Genomic DNA, 20,063 nt, shown 5'->3' with positions numbered 1-20,063 from the left:
TTGGGTGGTTCAAAGAAATTCATGTTGTATAAGTAATTTGGGCTATGTTTCCATGCTTGATATGTGCAGATACATACATGCAGTGATTATCTTCTCTGCAATAACTATGCATCATGTGGTCAGGAACCAAGAGTTTGTTTTAGGTTATAAAAATAGCTGCAGACACATGATGACTGTTATAAACAATATGAAAGAAAATTCAGTATTAATATGTTTAATAATGTTGCTTAATATGTTACTAATTATGTGATGCTAATAATGGTACTGAATGTAGCAACAATCAATTGTCACGTTTAGTAATCAGAATTCTAATAAAATGACAAGTGTCATATATTTGTGGTATTTATTAAAACCGTCACCATAAATGCAAACGATATAGGTACAAACAATATTTACAAAATCATGATGTGAAATATAAGTAGTACACTGGTAGGGGTCTATCAAGGAGAAATCCCTGATACTCTCGTGTGTTTATAATGTCTTGTAGTCCTCCCTTCACGACATTTATGTCATGCAATAGTTCATCAGCGCAAAGCTCATACTCACAAACACAGGCCTTCCATCACCGCTGTCAGTCCTGGGTGGTTCCTCTGGACGCAGAATAAATGTACCATACCACACTCTTAGCAGGTGTAGGTCGAAAGATGATAATTTTTAAAAATGCCTGGTTTTATAGTATCACTAAAAACTGTTTTAGTTTTAGCAAGGCACTGTTTATTCTGGAAAATATGTTTTTTCAATTTAAAATAGACACCTTGAAAGATTTTAACTTATATGTTTTGACACCATCACCTTGAATAAGCTTGATATTATCACTTTGAAGGTTTTTATATTTTGATGCCACTGAAAAATCCGTTTGCGTAGGACGTGTTGTTTTTCGTGGTTGTATCGTATTGTTAATCTTGATCTTAAATAGGATTTTCAAGGAGAAATCACGAAGTATATGAATGTTTAATAATTTTAAACTTTTCATCGTTTGATGATTTTGGGAATATAATAATCCCCCTTTTAATAAAGTACAATGGTCAACTGTTCATGAGAACCAGTGACATGGAATCCCTTAAAATTTTTCATCGTTTGATTTTTATAACCATGGGGCTGGTGCACAAAAGAAAGGAAAAAAAAACACTAGAGGAAGGAGGCACTAGTAAACACACACACGAGAAAAAAAAATCACTAAGACTGCTGGATCCGTGTAGATGTCGAGCGTGATCCCAATGGTGTATCCGGGAAGGCTGGAACTCGGGAAATCCTGATCGTGGTGGTGCAGCACGTCGAGAGTCAAGGGCTATCTCCTGGAAGTCTGCTATCTGGAAGGCTTGATCCTTGAGCCAAAATGGACAGCATCTTGTGGTCTGGAAGTCGTGAGGTCCATCATCCAGAAAAAAAAACTGCGACTGGTAGGCATCATCCATGGAAACGGGTAGCAAGATGATGGGTAGCCCAGGTGCGTTTGTGAAAATAGGCCGGATGCGGAAAAGAAATTACATGACAGGAGGCACTGAATTACCTGTTAAAGACCATTGTGAAAACGTATTTTTTTTAAAAAAAAAAAAAGGACTAAAAGAAAGAAGAAAAGGGAGAAGAGAAAATTAGGAAGAAGAGTAATGCTATTGCAAAAAAAAAAAACGTACAAGGAACAAAATGGATAGCTAAAAAATATGTATAATGGCGAACTGTAATGAAGAAGGCACCTGATCAATCTTTAGGGAGATGCGGATATTCCGGGGTGTGTGAAAAGGCGAGACCCTTATGTTTTTATTATTATTATTATTATTATTATTATGATCATGTTTACTATTACTGTATGTGGTGTGGACGGAAGTATGGTCGTGGATAGCGAAAGATTCCGTTACAGTAGAAGAAGTATAGAAAGGAAGAGTGAATTTGCCATTAAGTAGGACAATATATATATATATATATATATATATATATATATATATATATATATATATATATATATATATATATATATATATATATATATCAGTGAGACGTAGTTTATTCCTGGCCAAGGTACCGTAAGTTGACCTGGAAGACAAATGATTCGGGAGAAACTGCGTGAGGTTTGCCAGTTGTGAGCAAAATGAGCCTGTATACGGGTGGTGAGAAAAGAAAATGGAGACGCGAGTGGCAATGGTAATTAATGTGTGCCGTTCGCGAATGTGTGGTGGTAGTTTTGTGTTTTATTATCATCATAATGAGAGGGTTTGTTAAGATATGTGGAACGAGGAATGAAAATGGCGGAGGACAGAGTACGAGGTAAGTACCAAAAACCTTGTGTATGGATGAGAGAAAGCATTTCGTCCTAGCGACCTTAGTGATATCAAGTGGGGTCGGACCAGCCGTTCCCAAAAAAGGACGCAAGAAGGAAATGAGATGGAGAGTCTTTCCTTGCGCGCCTAGGAAAGAAAAATGACGTGAATAATGAATGATGCCGGTATATTGCTTATGGGGAGAAGGAAAAGCGTAGAGTTTGTTATGAGCGTAACTAGGAGTCGTTGCACGGGAGAAATAGTACATGTACAGCGGGTTGCCTAAAAACAGGAGACGAAGCATATGCAATAATAATGAACTACCGGAAGAAAAAAATTCCGCACGGGAGAAATATTGCCTGTAATGTGTGTTGCCTACCTGTATCTGTAATTATGGCATAACGAGAGACAAAGTCGGAAGTTTTGCCCGTGTGGTACTACAGAAAGGGATCATGTTTCATTAGGAACGTTAAATTAGATAATCAAAACATAACGTGAAATGTAATTGGTAGTTGGGTTTTGAAGTAATGTGTGGTCGGATCCTATTTAGAGGTACTGAGGAAGCGCTTGTACTTATACTCAAATTCGGGGTCTGGGTTTGTAGGTGGGATGTACAGTTTCAAACGGGTCTTAGCAATGACCGTTGGCTTCCCATCAATATCTAGAAGATACTCATCAGCCGAGACATTCGAAATCACTTTGTAGGGTCCCTTATAAAGACGGGATAATGGCTTACAAGTGTTAGGTTTTGTTGAGGTATCTAAGACCATAACTAAACTGTCAGGGAAGAACTGTGTTGGATTTTTGACCTTCTCAATGCGCTTCTTCAGATCAGTGAAAACTTGGTGTTTTCGAAATTCAACGAGGTCCCTCATTTCTTTGAGTGCAAGTAGGCGATCATTAGTATTCAAAGTTTCTTGTTGAACATGTAGCAAATTGTCTAATGGTAAAGTGGGATGAACGCCATAGAGGAGAAAATGAGGAGATAGACCAATGGAAGTTAAGGGTGATTTATTCAGAGCCGCAGTGGCATGCGCAAGGAAGCGAGGCCAAAATTTCTGGTTGTCTTGGCACAGAAATTTGAGACTCGTTTGCAAGGAGCCTAATCTTTGTTCGACTGTGCCTAGAGAACGATGTTGATAGGGTAGGCCGTACTTAACTGTTATGTTAAGAGACTTGAGGAAGTTTAACGATACTGTAGACCGGTGTGAACTCTGAAGATCTAAGTAGATTGTGCGAGGAGTATTATATGGAAGAATGATATGGTTTGTGATGAAATTGATGAAGTTGTCGCTGTTTGGAGTTGTAATGGGATGAGTAATGGTGAATCCAGTACAGTGATCCGTAGCTGCATAAAAGTATTGAAAACCTTCGGGATCGCTGGGTATTAGTTTGCCTGCTAGGTCCAAAGAAAATGTTTCAAATAGGCCTGACTGAGGAAAACGCTGAATTGTGGGGTTATTAGGCATGTAATTGCGTTTAAAGATGGCGCAGCCTTTACATGATTTAAGTTTCTGAGCTAGCCATGATTTTAGGCGCGGAAAGAAATACTTGTATCGCAACATCCAATACATCTTGGTAAAACCTATGTGAGTCATTGAGTCATGATACTCATCGAATAAAGCTGGTTTAAGACTATCGGGTACGCAGAGCAGTAATCGAGAGTTAGGTACTCGGTACAGTTTTTTGTAAAGTATGCCTTTCTGAATAACGTATTGTTTGTTGAGACGTTGGAATGAAGGATCTGTCTCGTCTCGTTTGTTGAGAGTCTCGATAATTTTGGAGAAGAATTTATCTTCACCCTGTAGGCGAGATAGGTCTAAGTTGTTATCGATAGTTAAAAGTACAGAATCAGGCACAACCTCATTGTCCATGTCTATCGTGTCTTGCGTAAGAGGAGCAGGATGCCTACTAAGATAATCAGCTATGGGGTTCTGATGGCTTTTTGCATGTTTGATTGTAAAGTCAAATGTATTAATGTAATTTAACCATCTCAAAATTTTTGGGGATGGAACAATTGTTTTCCGAACAGCAAGAAGAGAAATATTGTCAGTAACTAGGGTGAAATGGTGGCCTAACAAATATTTTTCTAATTTCCGGAGAGAAAAGTACACTGCATATAATTCTTGATGGAAGATTGGAAGGGGGGAAACGGTTTTGGGATGTCTGGAAGAGACATAGCAAACAGGTTGTACAACGTTAGTAGTGAGATCTTTCTGTAATAACGCCGCCCCGACGCCTACTGAGGCGGCGTCTGTCATGAGAATGTGGTGTGTATTGCGGATGGAATATAGAGCAAGTACGGGGGGTGAGGTTAGAAGTTTCTGCATTGTTTCAAACGCTTGAACGCGCTCAGGAGTCCAGATGAGCTTTTTAGGATTGTTTGACAGAGCCTGATAAAGGGGTGCAAGAATGATGGAAAAATTTTTGAAAAAACGTCGGAAAAAATTTGCACTGGCTAACCAGCTTTTGAGGCTTTTGAGAGTGGCCGGTCTGGGTGCCTGAGCTAAAGCTGAAATCTTATCAGGGTCAGGTTGTAGAGTGTGATTGTCAATAATATGGCCTAAACATTTAATTCTTTTTAATCCGAAAACTGATTTTTTAATGTTAAAGAGCAGAGAATGTTTGGCGGCTTGCTGAAAGAAGGCACGAAGCACAATCATCATCTGATCGAACGAATCTGCGTGGACATACATGTCGTCAACGAATGATGTAATATTGTTGGGGAAGATGTCCCTATAAATGGTTTGAAGAGCTTGTTGAAGTAAAATGGAGGCATTTTTGAAACCCTGAGGAACAGATGTCAATTGAAGATGATTGAAGGGGAGAGAAAGACCCTTAATGGAGAACGCAGTGGCCGGTCTGTCCTTGGGATCTAAGTCTAATTGTTAGAAACTGGAGTGTAAATCAAAGGAGTTGAACCAAACTGAGTCAGAAAGAGACTCTAGAACGTCCTGTATATCTTCTAAAGGAGAGGCTATTGTTCTTGAACGGGAGTTAAGGCCCCTGAGATCAAAAACGGCCCTTAGCTCAGTTTTGGAATTTGGTTTTAAAACAAATATGTTATTTCTATACTGAGAATCTGATTGTTCAAACACTCCTTGATTAATGAGGCGCAGGACGAGTTCTCTTGCTCGCGGTCTAAGTCTATGTGGAATGACGAATTGGGGGGACTGAAAGGGAACGTCCGATTCTAAGTCTAACGTGGCCGAAAATGTGGGTATTTTTGTAAAATCATTGTCGTGCCATTGAAAAAGAAAAGCATATTCAGAAAGTAGCGCCTTCATTTGAGCAGTTTGATGTTCGTTCATGTCAGGAGAAAAGTGAAATTTGTTAATGTCAATGAGATGACCGATTTCCTTAAGGCGTTGTGCTTTGTGTCGTGAAGCGTCCTCGTCCGTGGGAAAATGAACCTGTCTGATGGTGTAAGCGTTAGTGTTTTGTTCCGGTGGTGAAAATATGGAACCAATAACAATGGGAGCATTGGCCTTTATAATCTGGGGACGAGACGAGACGTTTGCAAGTGGCAAAACAAGGTTATCTATGGAGACAACAGCATGCGTCATATAGCAGTTACTTAAGTTTCGTAAGATAGGAGTATGTAGCCGGAAGGATGTATTTGGAAAGTGACCGTTAACCTTGAGAGGAACTGTTTTAGCTGAACGGGGTGGTATGACAAGTCTCCTACGTGCTTGAAAAACAATGTGAGGAGTGGGATGTTTTTTGAAAAAGTGAAATGTGTTTGTATTTACGCTGTGTATTGCATTATCGGCTGGAGGCATGCGACCTAGATGACGTAATAATAGGATGCCTTTGTCAAAATCAAGGGTTGCTTGATGGTCTTGAAGAAATTTACTGGAAAGGATAGCAGGAAAGTTTTTGAAAGGAACCAAACGAAAAAGTACAGAGTATTGATGACCATTAAAATTCAAGTTGAGGATGGTAGCACGGGAGAGATGTACCGGAGATGATGAAAGACCATTTAGAACCGTGTGAAGCTTAAAAGTACGAACCGAAGGGTCGAGTTGGTCGGCTGGAAAGAGGCTGACTTCAGCACCAGAGTCAAGGCAAAAGAAAACATCCTTGGTCATGCAACGGGCTTTTACGTAAGGTAATTTGCCTTTGAAATGCAACGGTAATTGGAGGTAATCTGAGGAAGAGGGAGGGGAAGAAGGGGATGAGGAAGAATTAAGCGCGAGGAGACTGGTACGCTCTCGCGCTAATTTTGGGCGTTTTTTGGTTTATTGGTACGAGAGTTTGTGGAGACAGGGGAAAGGGAGGGGAGGGAGGGTAGGTGGGTAGGGGTAGGATATTGAAAAAAGGGATGATAGAATGGATATGGTGGGATGGGTATGGTTGGCTGTTGTGTAGTATAGACGTTTTGCGGTTGGGAAGAATGCTTAGTATTAAAACGCTTATTGTTCTTGCCTTTACGAGAGCCGTTATTGTAATCATTTCGTGGAGTGTTACGAGTTGGGGGAGACTGAGGGACAGTTTGACAATGAGAGGAGGCGGTACATTGACAACAATGAGATGGGTGTGTGGAGCAATGAGTACACGAGTTAGAAGAAGAAGAGGTTGGATTGGTGGAATGAGAATGTTGGAGACAGGAGGACGGCGGATGTGATGAGAGGGACTGTGGAAAGGGAAGGGATTTATGGTTAGGAGAGAGGGTGTTGTGATTGTGTGGACTAGGAGAACGAGAACGGGTAGGAGCAAAATGAACAGAGGTAGGTTGAGAATTTGAAAGGGTGTTGAGGTGAAGCTGTAACTGTGAGACTTGATGAGTCAGTTCTTGAATGGCGCTAGAAGTTGGGACATCTGAAGTTTGGCGTGAAAAGGAAGAGTCCGTTTCTCGCTTTTGGGCCATGAGCTGAGTGCGTTCTAAGGTTGTAACCTCATCAATAAATGTGGGATAGTCAGATATGGTGCGAGTGCCAAACCAACGTATGTTCTCGGGTGTCATACTCGACACGCATTCTAAAAGAAACTCCTGAAAATCTAATTGCGTGTATGCCTGATCTGCCAGAAATTTCTTTGCGAAAACGTAATGAGAACGTGGTTCATTAGGGAGTTGAACTCGAGCCCTATACCGATGAATGCGAGATCGTGGAACCTGCTCGTCGCCAAATTGTTTTAGGAATTTTTGTTGGACGGTTGACCAGGGAAGGGTAGAGAGATTTTGGGTGGAGAACCAATGTTGAGCGGGTCCGGAAAGGGACTTTTCGAAAATCTTTATGCATTTTGAGTCATCCCAGTTATTGACCAGTGCGATCTTCAAAAAATTTTGTAAAAATAAATCCGCGCTTTGTTCCTTGGACGCACTGTATATATCGGGAATGATGGAAGAAATGCCTGCCATATTGTTGGAATTTTGAACTTGAGGTGTGTTTAAGGGAATGAAAGAAGCCTGACTGCGAGTCGTGGGCATGACAAGAGAATGTGAGAAATGAAATGACCACAATGGAGTTAACAAAGCAAAAAAGTGCCTTATATGTGTGAAAAGAGGAACACAAACACTAAGAACCACACGAGAGAGATTCCTCTGGGGGAGCCATAATATGTTTAATAATGTTGCTTAATATGTTACTAATTATGTGATGCTAATAATGGTACTGAATGTAGCAACAATCAATTGTCACGTTTAGTAATCAGAATTCTAATAAAATGACAAGTGTCATATATTTGTGGTATTTATTAAAACCGTCACCATAAATGCAAACGATATAGGTACAAACAATATTTACAAAATCATGATGTGAAATATAAGTAGTACACTGGTAGGGGTCTATCAAGGAGAAATCCCTGATACTCTCGTGTGTTTATAATGTCTTGTAGTCCTCCCTTCACGACATTTATGTCATGCAATAGTTCATCAGCGCAAAGCTCATACTCACAAACACAGGCCTTCCATCACCGCTGTCAGTCCTGGGTGGTTCCTCTGGACGCAGAATAAATGTACCATACCACACTCTTAGCAGGTGTAGGTCGAAAGATGATAATTTTTAAAAATGCCTGGTTTTATAGTATCACTAAAAACTGTTTTAGTTTTAGCAAGGCACTGTTTATTCTGGAAAATATGTTTTTTCAATTTAAAATAGACACCTTGAAAGATTTTAACTTATATGTTTTGACACCATCACCTTGAATAAGCTTGATATTATCACTTTGAAGGTTTTTATATTTTGATGCCACTGAAAAATCCGTTTGCGTAGGACGTGTTGTTTTTCGTGGTTGTATCGTATTGTTAATCTTGATCTTAAATAGGATTTTCAAGGAGAAATCACGAAGTATATGAATGTTTAATAATTTTAAACTTTTCATCGTTTGATGATTTTGGGAATATAATAGTATGAATAGGGAACACTACATGTTTGTTGTACCCTGGATACAATAGTAGGATAAAAGTGATTGATGTACATTTGAAACACAAAAGTATTATCTTTACAGATGAGAAAAATAATGAAATACATTATTACGTAAAGTTCTTGTACAACATGGCACATATGTAACAGTTATTCAGAATCAGTAGTATCTGAGTGATCGAAGGGCTGGAAATTTCCATTATCATCGTTAGGGAGGTTGTAAAGCGGTTCTCTCAACAAACACAGAACGTCAGACATGAGTTGAAACCTTTTAGTCTTTGGAGATATCCGGAAACTGTGGACAAGTGGATCTGAAGTAAATAGTAGTCAATGCATTAAGTCCGTATTAGCGTCAAATCTAGAAGTTTTCCTCGAGAAAAGTTCACGATATTTCCGACAATCTTTGTTCCTTGCCTCTAGAGCTTCTTCCGAATATTGTCCTATTGGCAGTATACTAGCTGATATTATATCTTTACCATAAAACAGCACTTTATGTACATTCACGGCCATTAAATACCAAGAATAATGTTAGTGTCCTTAGTATAATCACCAAATTTTCCTGCATCTACAGAAAATGACATACTATTTTTCTAAATCCGCCACTAAATTGCAGGTGCACAAATTTGCTCACTTTTTTTTTTTTTCCTGATTCAAACAAGTAAGATATCTAGCTCGACTGTGAATCATGTGGCAACTTGAAATAACATTAAACAATAAACTAAAACCTTAATTGAAATGTACATATGTTACAGACACATTGTTTTTCAAGACACTAATGTCAAAGCTTGTCAAATCGTAATTACAACACAACAAATTGCAATTGATATGCACAATGTGTTACCCCAATATATAGACGTTTCAGTGCAGTTATGGAATTATTAGTGCATATCCCGCATTCTGTGTACGAATCAAATAAACTTTGGGTCATTAGACGAGCGCCGGTGATACTTCATTATGAAACGTGGAACATGTCACTTTTAAGCCCATTTGGCCACTACTTGGGGTACAAATATTCAAAAACAGTCCCAGGGTCATTACGACTGTACATTTCCCTACCGAAATCGCGCAGTTGTATTTTCTCCGACATTCCGAAATTTGATTAGTTCCGCTAGATTACTGAAATTTTGCACTGTGCGACGGTGCGACAATGCCGCAGAAAGAAAATGTGGGCTTCAGAAAGATTGACTAACTCCAGACAAAAATTACTGTCTCAGAAAGATTGTCTACTACTCTGTAAATAAAAATTACGGTTGCAGAAAGATTTTCTTCTCTGTAAATAAAACACGATTCAGGACAATTCAACGTTTGATAGTCATATTGTACCGATAAACTTGAGACGCGGGGAAGAGTAAGCGATACGTACAATCGCTAATATAAGCCTTACAGTCTCCAGTGCTACAATGCATGCAACCAAGTTGAAACTCTAGCAAACAGCTGTCAAGTGGTGGGATGCTTGCTTGAGCCATTGTGCATTGGTTGGTAGTGCTGCCATCGTGGTTATAACATGATTGTGTTACTTAGAAAATATCTACCTCAGGACCAGGTTGTGAAAGCTGAGGTTCTCTAATTAGCATTATTTGACTGATCGCTCTGCAGCCGGTGATTTTTTTATTTGAAGAGATTGTTACAATTGATATGTTGGCTTACAGCCAGGACCACCTACGGGTTACAAAAGAAATAGGAAACTTTTCAAAATGGCATTGTGTCAAAAATATGGTAGTCAGTACAACTACCATTTCAAGCCTATGTTTGGAGACAAATTAATGTCTAAAGAGGTGACATTCAAAATTGTAAGAAGGATTCAAGGAAACTTAAATGATCCATCGCCATATTTTAAGATGAAAAAAAAAAAAAAAAAAAAAAAACCGAGTAAGTACCTGTAATTATTTTTGAGTGGATATATATATGAGGATTTCTTAATTGGTCACTTATTCAGTTATACAGCCCTATAAACTCCCTGTATATTTCTCTATAAAAAAAATGCTATAAGTAAAATAAAATTTAAATAAATAAAAATAGAACAGTAGAATTGTAAAACCTTTTTTGCTTTTATGTGCTTGAAAATTTTATTTTACTATGCCATTACTAAGATGCTTGCAGAAAGTTTTTTCGATTTTTCAGAAGTCGTCGCAGAAGTTGAAAAGCGTTCTGCTTTGGGGGGCTCAATGATCTTTCTCAGCAAGCCATTCTTACGACCACTTAAGTTTGCAGCGCCATCGTAACAATGGCCACGACATTGAGTCAATGTAAGATTAAACCTTGTGAGAGTATCCTGGAGTAGAGATTATAAAGCTTTGCTAGTCGTTGATTCTGTTTCGTACTTATCTGTAAAGAGTTGTCCACACTATGAATACACACAGAAACCTGTACGGTATTTGAAATGCCACGTGTCTCAATAATAAATACCACACAGCTTCTCTTATTTGCTGTAATAACACTAAACGTACATGATGCTAATTAACTTATTAAATATATGATGGAACAGCCATCTATATTGTGTACGTTGAGACAAGATTTCAATTCAATTGGCATTTGCTCTTAAGACAAGCAACTGGATTAAATTCGAGCTTTTATCTTTGTGTCTTCTAATTGCCAGACCTTGCTGAGAGGAGATATGATTGTTCTTAAGGCCAGTCTTACAGTCTGTATTTCCTTCATTTTACAGTTCGATGGAACACCTTTTTCGACAAAGGAATATGCCATGACACATGATATCTATGCAATAAACTATTCTTGCACTCCACAGCTTTATACAAAAAAAAAAAAAAAAAAAAAAAAAGTATCTTTTTTTTCCCTTTCTTGTCTTGTCCTGTTCGAAACAGAAGTCATGAATTTTGGATTAGTTCTTAAACCCTTCTTGCAAACAGAACATGTAAGCTTACAAAGATTACCCAGCTTCTCTTTATATTCTACGGGTACGATACTTCCCAGGACTCGTAAAAACTCCTACCTTTCTGCTGAATTATTTTACCTGATGAGTCTTCAGATTGTTTAGGTTCTTTAACCACCGCTTCACGATTACTATGGCTTCCTTTTAACGGTTCATCAGAGTTTTCCTTTTTCGGTGTACTTTTTCTTTGAGTTAAAACATTTCACTAAAATAATTGTATACGACAGACGACAAAAGTCATTTCAAAAGTGAACGAAGTTTGTTCTGTTCGAAACTTAAAAGTGCAATCTTTGAAATAAAGCATTCGCAAGTTGGCAGTAAGTATGAAAATAGTTAAAACGCAAAACTCATTGTTGAAGATTGTATGTAACAAACCATAATGTACAGAGTTGAAAAAGAACTTGTTCGGTGGATTGTTATCACAGTTTTAGTTTGTTTTATGTGATAAATAAATTACATTTATTGATAAAGCTCCTTGCAGATGACATGATTTTATTTTACGACACGAAAATGTAACTTTCAAAATAATTACAATAAAATTCCAGTGGGTGCTGAGCACATTAAAAATCTCCAATGAATGCTTGAGCCCCGGAACCACCCATGTACTCGGCGCTTATGCGTTGACCCCGTAACTGATGTCAATTAAATGATTGAATTTTTATTTTCAGACAATGGAAAAAGTATGTTGATGGCAGAAAGGCCCACGACAGGACTAGGTGGTTGAATTCACCGAATGTGTATCAGAAAGTGGAGATTTTGGAAACTGGTACACCTGATCCCAAGAAGATCACAAAGGTAGAAGTCATCAAATTTGAGAATAAAGAAACAAACTAGATATGTAGCGAATTAATCATATGATATTTACGTTTCTGGTAGCTTTCACAGATAAGCATTTCTTTCAAGAAAGCGCACATGTAGATTGAGTCCATGCATTTACTATGTACAAACAAGGTTTACATAAGGGGGATTCATGTGCACATGGTTTTTACTTGGTCTTGCCATTATCTATCTATTTGTATTATTACGGGAAACATACTAGCATGGAACTTGGGCGGTTCTTGATATAGTGGTGTAACGTTTTTTGCAATAAAGATAGTACCACAGAAATTTACAAGAAGTATCAATGCTTATACTAGTCAATATATTGAAATGGGAGGGATTTTGGTGCAAAGTGCAATGTAGTGCAGAAACTAAAAGCAGCTGGATGCGTGCGCTTGGTGGCTGTTGATGTATATTATACTAGTTCGTGATCGATCACTTTCGGAAATTTCATTAGGGAATAATCACTTAGTTTTATAAATTCTAGACCTTGATATAGCTTAACTGGTCGGTACCAGTTAAAAATCGTTTTATTTATAATATAAATCTGTAGGGACACGACAGTAACAGTACAAATTCATAAAACAATTTTTTCTTCTTTTGTAACTATGGAAGATAATTCAGACAAGATAACGCTTTGTGTCAAATACATTCGTATTAAAGACATATTCTGAAAAAAGAAAAGTAATAAACTTAATAATAAATGAGTGCGAATTTTTGTACGATCATACTTTATTATATTTTCTTTTCCATGTATATGTTCAGAAATCCTTTATTGCTTGTATTAACTATTAGGCAAGATTCATTCTGTGAATTGGAAACAAAACAAAATCTAATTCAAATCTTCCGCTTTTAAACTAGGGTATACACAGATATTTCGTATTCATGATGGATGTTAACTGCTTCCCATCTATATAACTTAATGTGTCCTGAGACTCTTAAGAAAAAGACAACAATAAAGCCTAACTCCGTTTACATAAAAATATTAGCAATTAATTGTGGTTAGCTGCGTGGTTCTTGGACACATGCCAAATTAGTATGTTGAGTACTTGACAGTAGATTTGAAACATATAACATTTAAGTTTTTGAGAAATAAATTTTCAATTCTTTCAGTTCAATCTGAATATATACAAGAGGGTTTTTTATGAGTTTTAACTGTACTGTCCGTAGGAATTACCCATTGCGGATGATTTTTAAAATTATGATGTACTAAAACGATAGAAAAAAGACTACGAGTGTAGTAATGTAATTATCGTCATATTAAAAGAAAGTGTATTTTGCTTTTATTGATGGCTGCTCGAAAGGTAGTTTATAAAAGTATTATATTCGTTAAAGATATATCGCAAAAGGGTATTTGATGTGTAATGTTTATAGTAAACTTCGTATCTGCTTGCAGATTACCTTGGCAGGAAATATTAAATATACACTTGAAGTGACATATTTTTAGTGAACAACATTGAATTACTTTCAGATATTATATATATATTAAAGTAAATTGAAGTGTTACTTCCAAATAATGAGAAGCTTCAGAAAATATAAATTTTGAACGTAGGCTGTAAATTATAACCTTATTTTACAATATTGCATACGTATTTAATATTAACTCAGAGAGTAAAATTCTGTATGCGATATTAATACTCTTGGTTGCAAAACATTGCCATGTGCTCGGTATTTAGAAGTAGGGCTTTATAATTTTGTTCCTATATTATATTTGTGTATATTGCAGTGGGCATAGGGTGATTTATTCTGTGGTTTTATTGTATTATGATTTGTTTTTTCGTAAACGTGAGTAAATATGGTAGTCATGTTTAAAATATTTTTAGAACTGTCTAGAAAAGAAGATAAATATTGACTGTCATAGCTGCATCGTTACCTTATAGACTGATTGTTGTTAAAACTTTCTAAACGTTAATTTGGTGCAAATAAGTGACACGAGGATCCAAATGAGTTTCACAGAATTTATCGAAGAGTATGTTCATTGTATCAGCAGAAAATGTGACATTGCAGCCTATATTTCGCACCTTATAACATACAGTTAATCACCCAAATAATGTTCCCTCAGTATTAAGAGGGAGATTAATTTGCCATTTGATAAGCACTGTGTTAACATGAACAGCGGTATAATATAAATGTATTTTTCTGGAACTATAGACAACTTCAGAAAGCAATAATGGTCATTTGGCAGTTATAACTTCGTTTTCTTTATATTGCCATGTAACTTATCCCAACATTGTAGAAATCTCCATCAGAATATTACAGTAACTTCTGTGTCATCCACAAAGTAAGAACATGTCTGAAATCACAAACTGTCGGTGCATTATCGAACGTTTAGAAACTAACGATGACAGTCACTGTTGGTAAGGATGCAGTCATCGTGATTTCCGAGGTTGATCCTTCTATTGAAATTATCGTTTATATTTAAGTAGCTGCAACTATTTTAAATTTATATGTTACAAGAAAACTAGTTATCAGTGTAATGTGGATACTTTTGTAGTTGTTTGCAAGTGTGTGTGCAAACAGGTGCTATTACAAATATGTAGCTTACATTATTCAACTGATCGCATGCGTATTGATGCGCAGCTTCGATTTGTAGTTTGTGTACTGAAAATATTTTTAAATAACGAATTATATACATATATATAACATTCCTTTTGCATTTAATGTTACTGGTGATTAGGCGGTTTTACCCTGCTTTTTATTTTTAGATTCAATAGAACGGTGTAAAATCGAAGCTTATTGCAAAGAAATGTGCTTTAAAGAGTTTATATATTTGACTGTATTAACCTTATATTGTTTGTGCTGATTTGTATGTAGTTTTGGTGTTCCAAATAAAGCTTTTTGTAAAGATCATTTGTCTGCGTTCGCGTGGTGTATGTCATACATAGTGACTGTTACCAAGTGCACATAAATTTGTGCATTGTGACGTGATAACAATTTTTAATGCTAGAAGGGTTGTTCAATAATTACATTGAGGAAAAAAATTTGAACACACAAGTTCGTTTCAGTCTCTAGATCTAAAATCGAATACGTAAATATTATTGCATAATTCAGAAAAATATTCGCCTTAAATTAATAGTGGAAATTTATCCGAATCGATAACTTTATTGTTCTCTTTCACAAAAACGATAAAAATTAGTTTTTCAAAAAAGTTTCAAATCAGTTTTTGAATTTGAATGTCGTGCTTAATTACTTCTATCAAAAGAATCTATAGAAGTGGTTTGTCTGCTGTTACATTTGAGAACACACACGCATGTATAAATCTACTTATTAAGAATAGACTTCTGTGCAGCTATTTAAGGGACAGTAGTTGTTAATTTTTGTACTTGTAAGCTGTTTTGCGTCTTGAATACGAAATTTTCAATTTCCGATGGCGTTCACGTAATGGATGAATTTGAGATAGAATGAGATTTGTGGTTTTAGGTTACAAAAAGATTACTTCAAGGAATAACTTACCTTTACACCAAAAAGAAAGACTAAAACAAGAGGTTCTTATTTTCATTGGCTTGGTTGGATTGGAGTCCGTCACTTTAATATGGAATCGAAATCCGGACCTTCCGTGCCGAAGACACGTAGTCTAACCATATATTCACGACGGAGCTCTATATCTGTATTGCCTTATGACTTTCCGACCCCCAAATATATCAGTAGCTACAAGCAGTTGCATTCTATTGCGGTACAAAAAATTAGAGGATGTTAATAGTTCGATAATGTTTGCTGGAAAAGTGTGAAATGGTCAGTGATGAATGTAATTAAACACGACGTTAAAACTATAATATATATGTATTTCATAGGAAAAAAAACCTGATATTTTAAAAAGTAACATTGTTTACATGTAATTAATTTTAAAACCATTAATATACTCTTTGAAGAATATTATATAAAGATACGCTTTAAATATGTGGACTTATTGAGCGACCCTCTTATAGTGTCTATGGAAACTGATTTGGTAACAGTACCCATACCAATATTACTGCTACTGCTGTAACTCTTAACTGACAGAATGTAATTGCGTGTTTTTTTAAACTATTAACACATTACTTCACATAAGTTGATAGGATTTATGCACAAGTGACTTCAGAAAATATATTATTTCTCCCTGTTTCTGGATTGTTCACTTTTGTTAAGGAGTGTTTTTCTTGTTTGATTTTTTTAGTGGGTGGATGCAAATAATGCTGAGGAGGTAATTGGATTTCATCTGAAGCCGCTTCTTTCACCACGTTTTTTCAGTTCCCTGTCTGTATATTTTTTTTATTTCTTGTTTTATTACTGGTTGGGACTTCTGCATGCTAGCAGTTTATAAATAGTGCATGTAGGCAGGAAAATTGGTTGGTTGGAGTTATGCATGTAATGGAAGGAAGGTATTTCAGTTCTTAAGACTTCTTTTATATTGACAAGCGAAATCGTTGGACTTACAAATATTTGAAGAGTTTTGAAGTCTTCGTGGATTACTTCTGGCGTCATCTAATATAATTATCATAATGTCTTTACATATTTTTAGAAAAATTCACTCTTTGTTTATTAGGTTTTTTCAGGTTAGATTACTGGAAAAGTTTATTTATTCCCCAAAAGTAAAAGTAATTAATTAAAATTCCTGAAAGATACGTAATATTAATTTCCTATGAGTCATTGAATTAATTTTAGTATCAGTTTTTACATGTATCAATTTATAACTGCCTAGCTTTTAGTATTAAATCCAGCACTCTGATGGATAATTAAACTTCAAATTTAATTTAGTGGGGAACATGGTGAGCGAAATGAACCGTATACTTAAGTGATAAGATTTTATTCATTGAAGCTTCGTCGTTAAAATAGTAGTGTGATACGGAAAAGTAATTTATATATATATATATATATAATAAAATTTTTTTTTTTGTTATTTTAACTATCATTCTTCAGCATTGCCACATGCAGAAAGTGTACCTTGTTTTAAGTATTTCACACAAGTGAAACAAGTTTTGTAAGAGCAGTAAGATAGGTTTTTTGTGTCTGATTTTTGCCAAAAGTAAGATATTTATATTTCTTTTGGAATCTCATAATTAAGTCTTACTTTTGTTGATTTATAATTTTTATTAGTATAATGACAGCATGTTCCTCCAATCGTACTACTAATCCTCAATGCATGAAGCTGGTGGGAAGCCTCGGTATTTCTCGATCTATGCATTAGAAATTCATTATAAGAAAATACTCGACTCTCTCGAGAATAGAAAGAAAAGAATCAAACTTTGAAGTAGCTATTTACAAAGATTCTAATGCATGGAAGCGTTCAATTCCTCCTCACAATTCATTTATATATATATATAAGTAAATTTTAGGTAGGTTATTTGTGCCTGTTTTCTCCTGTTAAGGTCTATTTTTATTTCACTTTCACAGTTAACGATTTCTCTAGCTTCTGACTAGCATTGTGAACAACAAAACCAGATAGAGAGGGGTTTGAAAATATGTCGTGAATAATTAATTTAAATCCACAAGAAAGAACTAGTAAAATTTTTGACTTTTCCAGGTGAAAACAGGCACACAGACAAATTGGTTTACTAATCATAATCTTAAATTACTGAATCCCTTAACATCTGGTTTTGTTGTTCACAGTGGGTAGCTGAAGGCTCGCCAACGCACAGTACTCCAGTGAAGATAGAAAATGCCTTGCAGTTTGTACCTAAGAACACTGACCCAAAGGAGTTCAAGAGGTTGCAGCAACAGGTAAGTGTCTTTCAATTCATCTACGTCACTTGAGAAATTATTACAGACAATGATATTTGACTTCATGTCCACTACTTTCTCGTCAGGTTCTCCCCCCCCCCTCCCCCTCAAGAGTGCTGTCGTTGAGTAGTAGTCGCAAAGAGTAGGCGATTCGATTCCAGACTGCAAGTTTGTGATGATGGACATCTTGTCAATGGGTTTTCTCTAAAAATCGTTTTCTTCTGCCTTTTTCCACCCTGCCATTCATTCATCATTCACTCGCATCTGCCATTGGACTCTTTATTTTGCAGAACTTTACCGAGAGATTTTATATTTTTTTCTTCTTATTTGCCACACTTTCAGCATATTTTGAAAGCAAAAAATAACTACATTTGATTACATACTTTTTATTACGTATTTGTAAGAAGTACTCTCCAACTATAGAGCAGTTTAGAAAATGTGAGAAATTGATTTGTTAGTCTGGAAGGTGTGACATTTTTCAAAGATGTAGCTGCTGATGGCACGGAATAATGTTGTTGTTTAATAAAACTTGGAGAATTATGAATCCAGTCAACGATAAAATTGAGATAAATCCAAATAAAATTATCTTCAAATGTACGTAATCAATTAAACAGCAGTTTGGTAATGTAGTAATACTATAAGGCTAACGAAATATCAATGTTATAAAGATTTCAGTGATCCTAACTCGCAGAAATTATGTATTTTAAAATGGTAACATATGTATTCAGATTACGTAACGGTAGCAGGTAATGGAGAAAAGTAAAGAAGTAACATCCTCGAAGAGGTTGTTATACTACTTCCTATTTCAGAATTTTACTAGGCTATTCGAACAACTATGGAGATGACAAAGTCAATAGGATTACGTGTTAATTTCATAGGGATCGATCGAATAGTTCTTGGGAAAAGAAAGAAAGAAGAAGAAAAAAAAAAGGAACTGGGGTCATTTTTATTTACTTCCACTGATCACTAACGGTTGATGCAAAAATAATCGCAAGTGTTTCAGCTTTGCGTATATTCCTAGTAATTCAAAAGCCTATTATACAAAGGCTGTACTAGTAGAGCGGAAAAAGTTACATCTTGAAAACTCTGCCTATCATAATCATACATATATATAAAAACTGTTTAAGTGGTCTGTCTGGACCCGTTCAGCTCTGCGACATTACAGATTAGTTCATTTAAGATTTTCCAAATGGATTGTTCTCACACATACAGATATGCAATAAATATAGAATGAGCAACTAGACTTCAAAGCGACCAAATAGGAAAACGTTTACTATTACTCAGCCGTGTGCAACAGCCGGTCCGCGGGCCATATGCGGCCCGCCTAACCCTGTCTTCCGGCCTGTTGGTCAATTATTGAAAACAATAATTATTATAATTTTTCTTTTTTACAAAACCTGTTAAGAGTGAACTGGAAATTTTCCATCGATCACACTGCGAAACGTGGTAACGCTCTAAAGGCAAGCACTTGGCAAGCGCAGATACTTAGGGGAAATTTCCCTCTGTATAAGGATTGCTAGATGTACCGACAAAGTTTTAAATAAATTATTCTGCTCCTCTTTAGTGAGTAAATACAGTATTTTGGTTACCAGTATAACAGTTGTTTTGTGTTATTGTGATGTAAATTACGATGAACATGTTTAATCATTTAATACTATACTATTCAATTGTCGTAAAAATGATATACCTACAGTGAGGCCCGCGACGCCATTTAGTGCTCTGTGATTGGCCTGCCCACTGTTCCAAGTTGCACACCCCTGCTATTACTAAATCTTAGGTTGATTCTTAAATAACTTCAGTATTTTTTTTTTTTTTTTATCGTCAGACATTTATTTTGCTTTTATTAAATAACAAAATTATAATAATTTATTCACTACTATTATGTATGACTTTCTCCCATCTTCCTGACAGCTTATTCTTTCCTTCTAAAATGTAGTTGGTTTGGACTGGAAGAAATTTTCGACAGCCTGACTGACTTGCGTTTCAAAATTGAAAGTTTTTTATTCAGGTTTTTACGGAACAGTAAAGGTGGTAGTC

At 36.1% G+C, this 20,063-nt stretch overlaps 1 protein-coding gene across 18 annotated transcripts in view; it reads left to right on the top strand.

Moving 5' to 3' along the window:
* hts (adducin 1-like protein hts) overlaps window positions 1–20,063 on the top strand; it is a 233,651-nt gene that overhangs the window by 137,657 nt on the left and 75,931 nt on the right. For 16 of the 18 annotated variants that reach the window (XM_081763624.1, XM_081763630.1, XM_081763636.1 and 13 more), the window contains exons 11-13: window positions 12,179–12,305; window positions 16,483–16,509; window positions 17,916–18,026. In XM_081763624.1, coding sequence (XP_081619750.1) covers window positions 12,179–12,305; window positions 16,483–16,509; window positions 17,916–18,026 — 265 coding nt within the window. The remainder of the gene's footprint in view (window positions 1–12,178; window positions 12,306–16,482; window positions 16,510–17,915; window positions 18,027–20,063) is intronic. The other 2 variants (XM_081763607.1, XM_081763652.1) reach the window with 1 other exon arrangement.

Source organism: Thermobia domestica, chromosome 1 (genome assembly GCF_964235325.1).
Source record: "Thermobia domestica chromosome 1, izTheDome1.hap1.1, whole genome shotgun sequence".
In the NCBI taxonomy this organism is placed as follows: domain Eukaryota; kingdom Metazoa; phylum Arthropoda; class Insecta; order Zygentoma; family Lepismatidae; genus Thermobia; species Thermobia domestica.
This window is presented reverse-complemented; position numbering and strand designations above follow the sequence as displayed.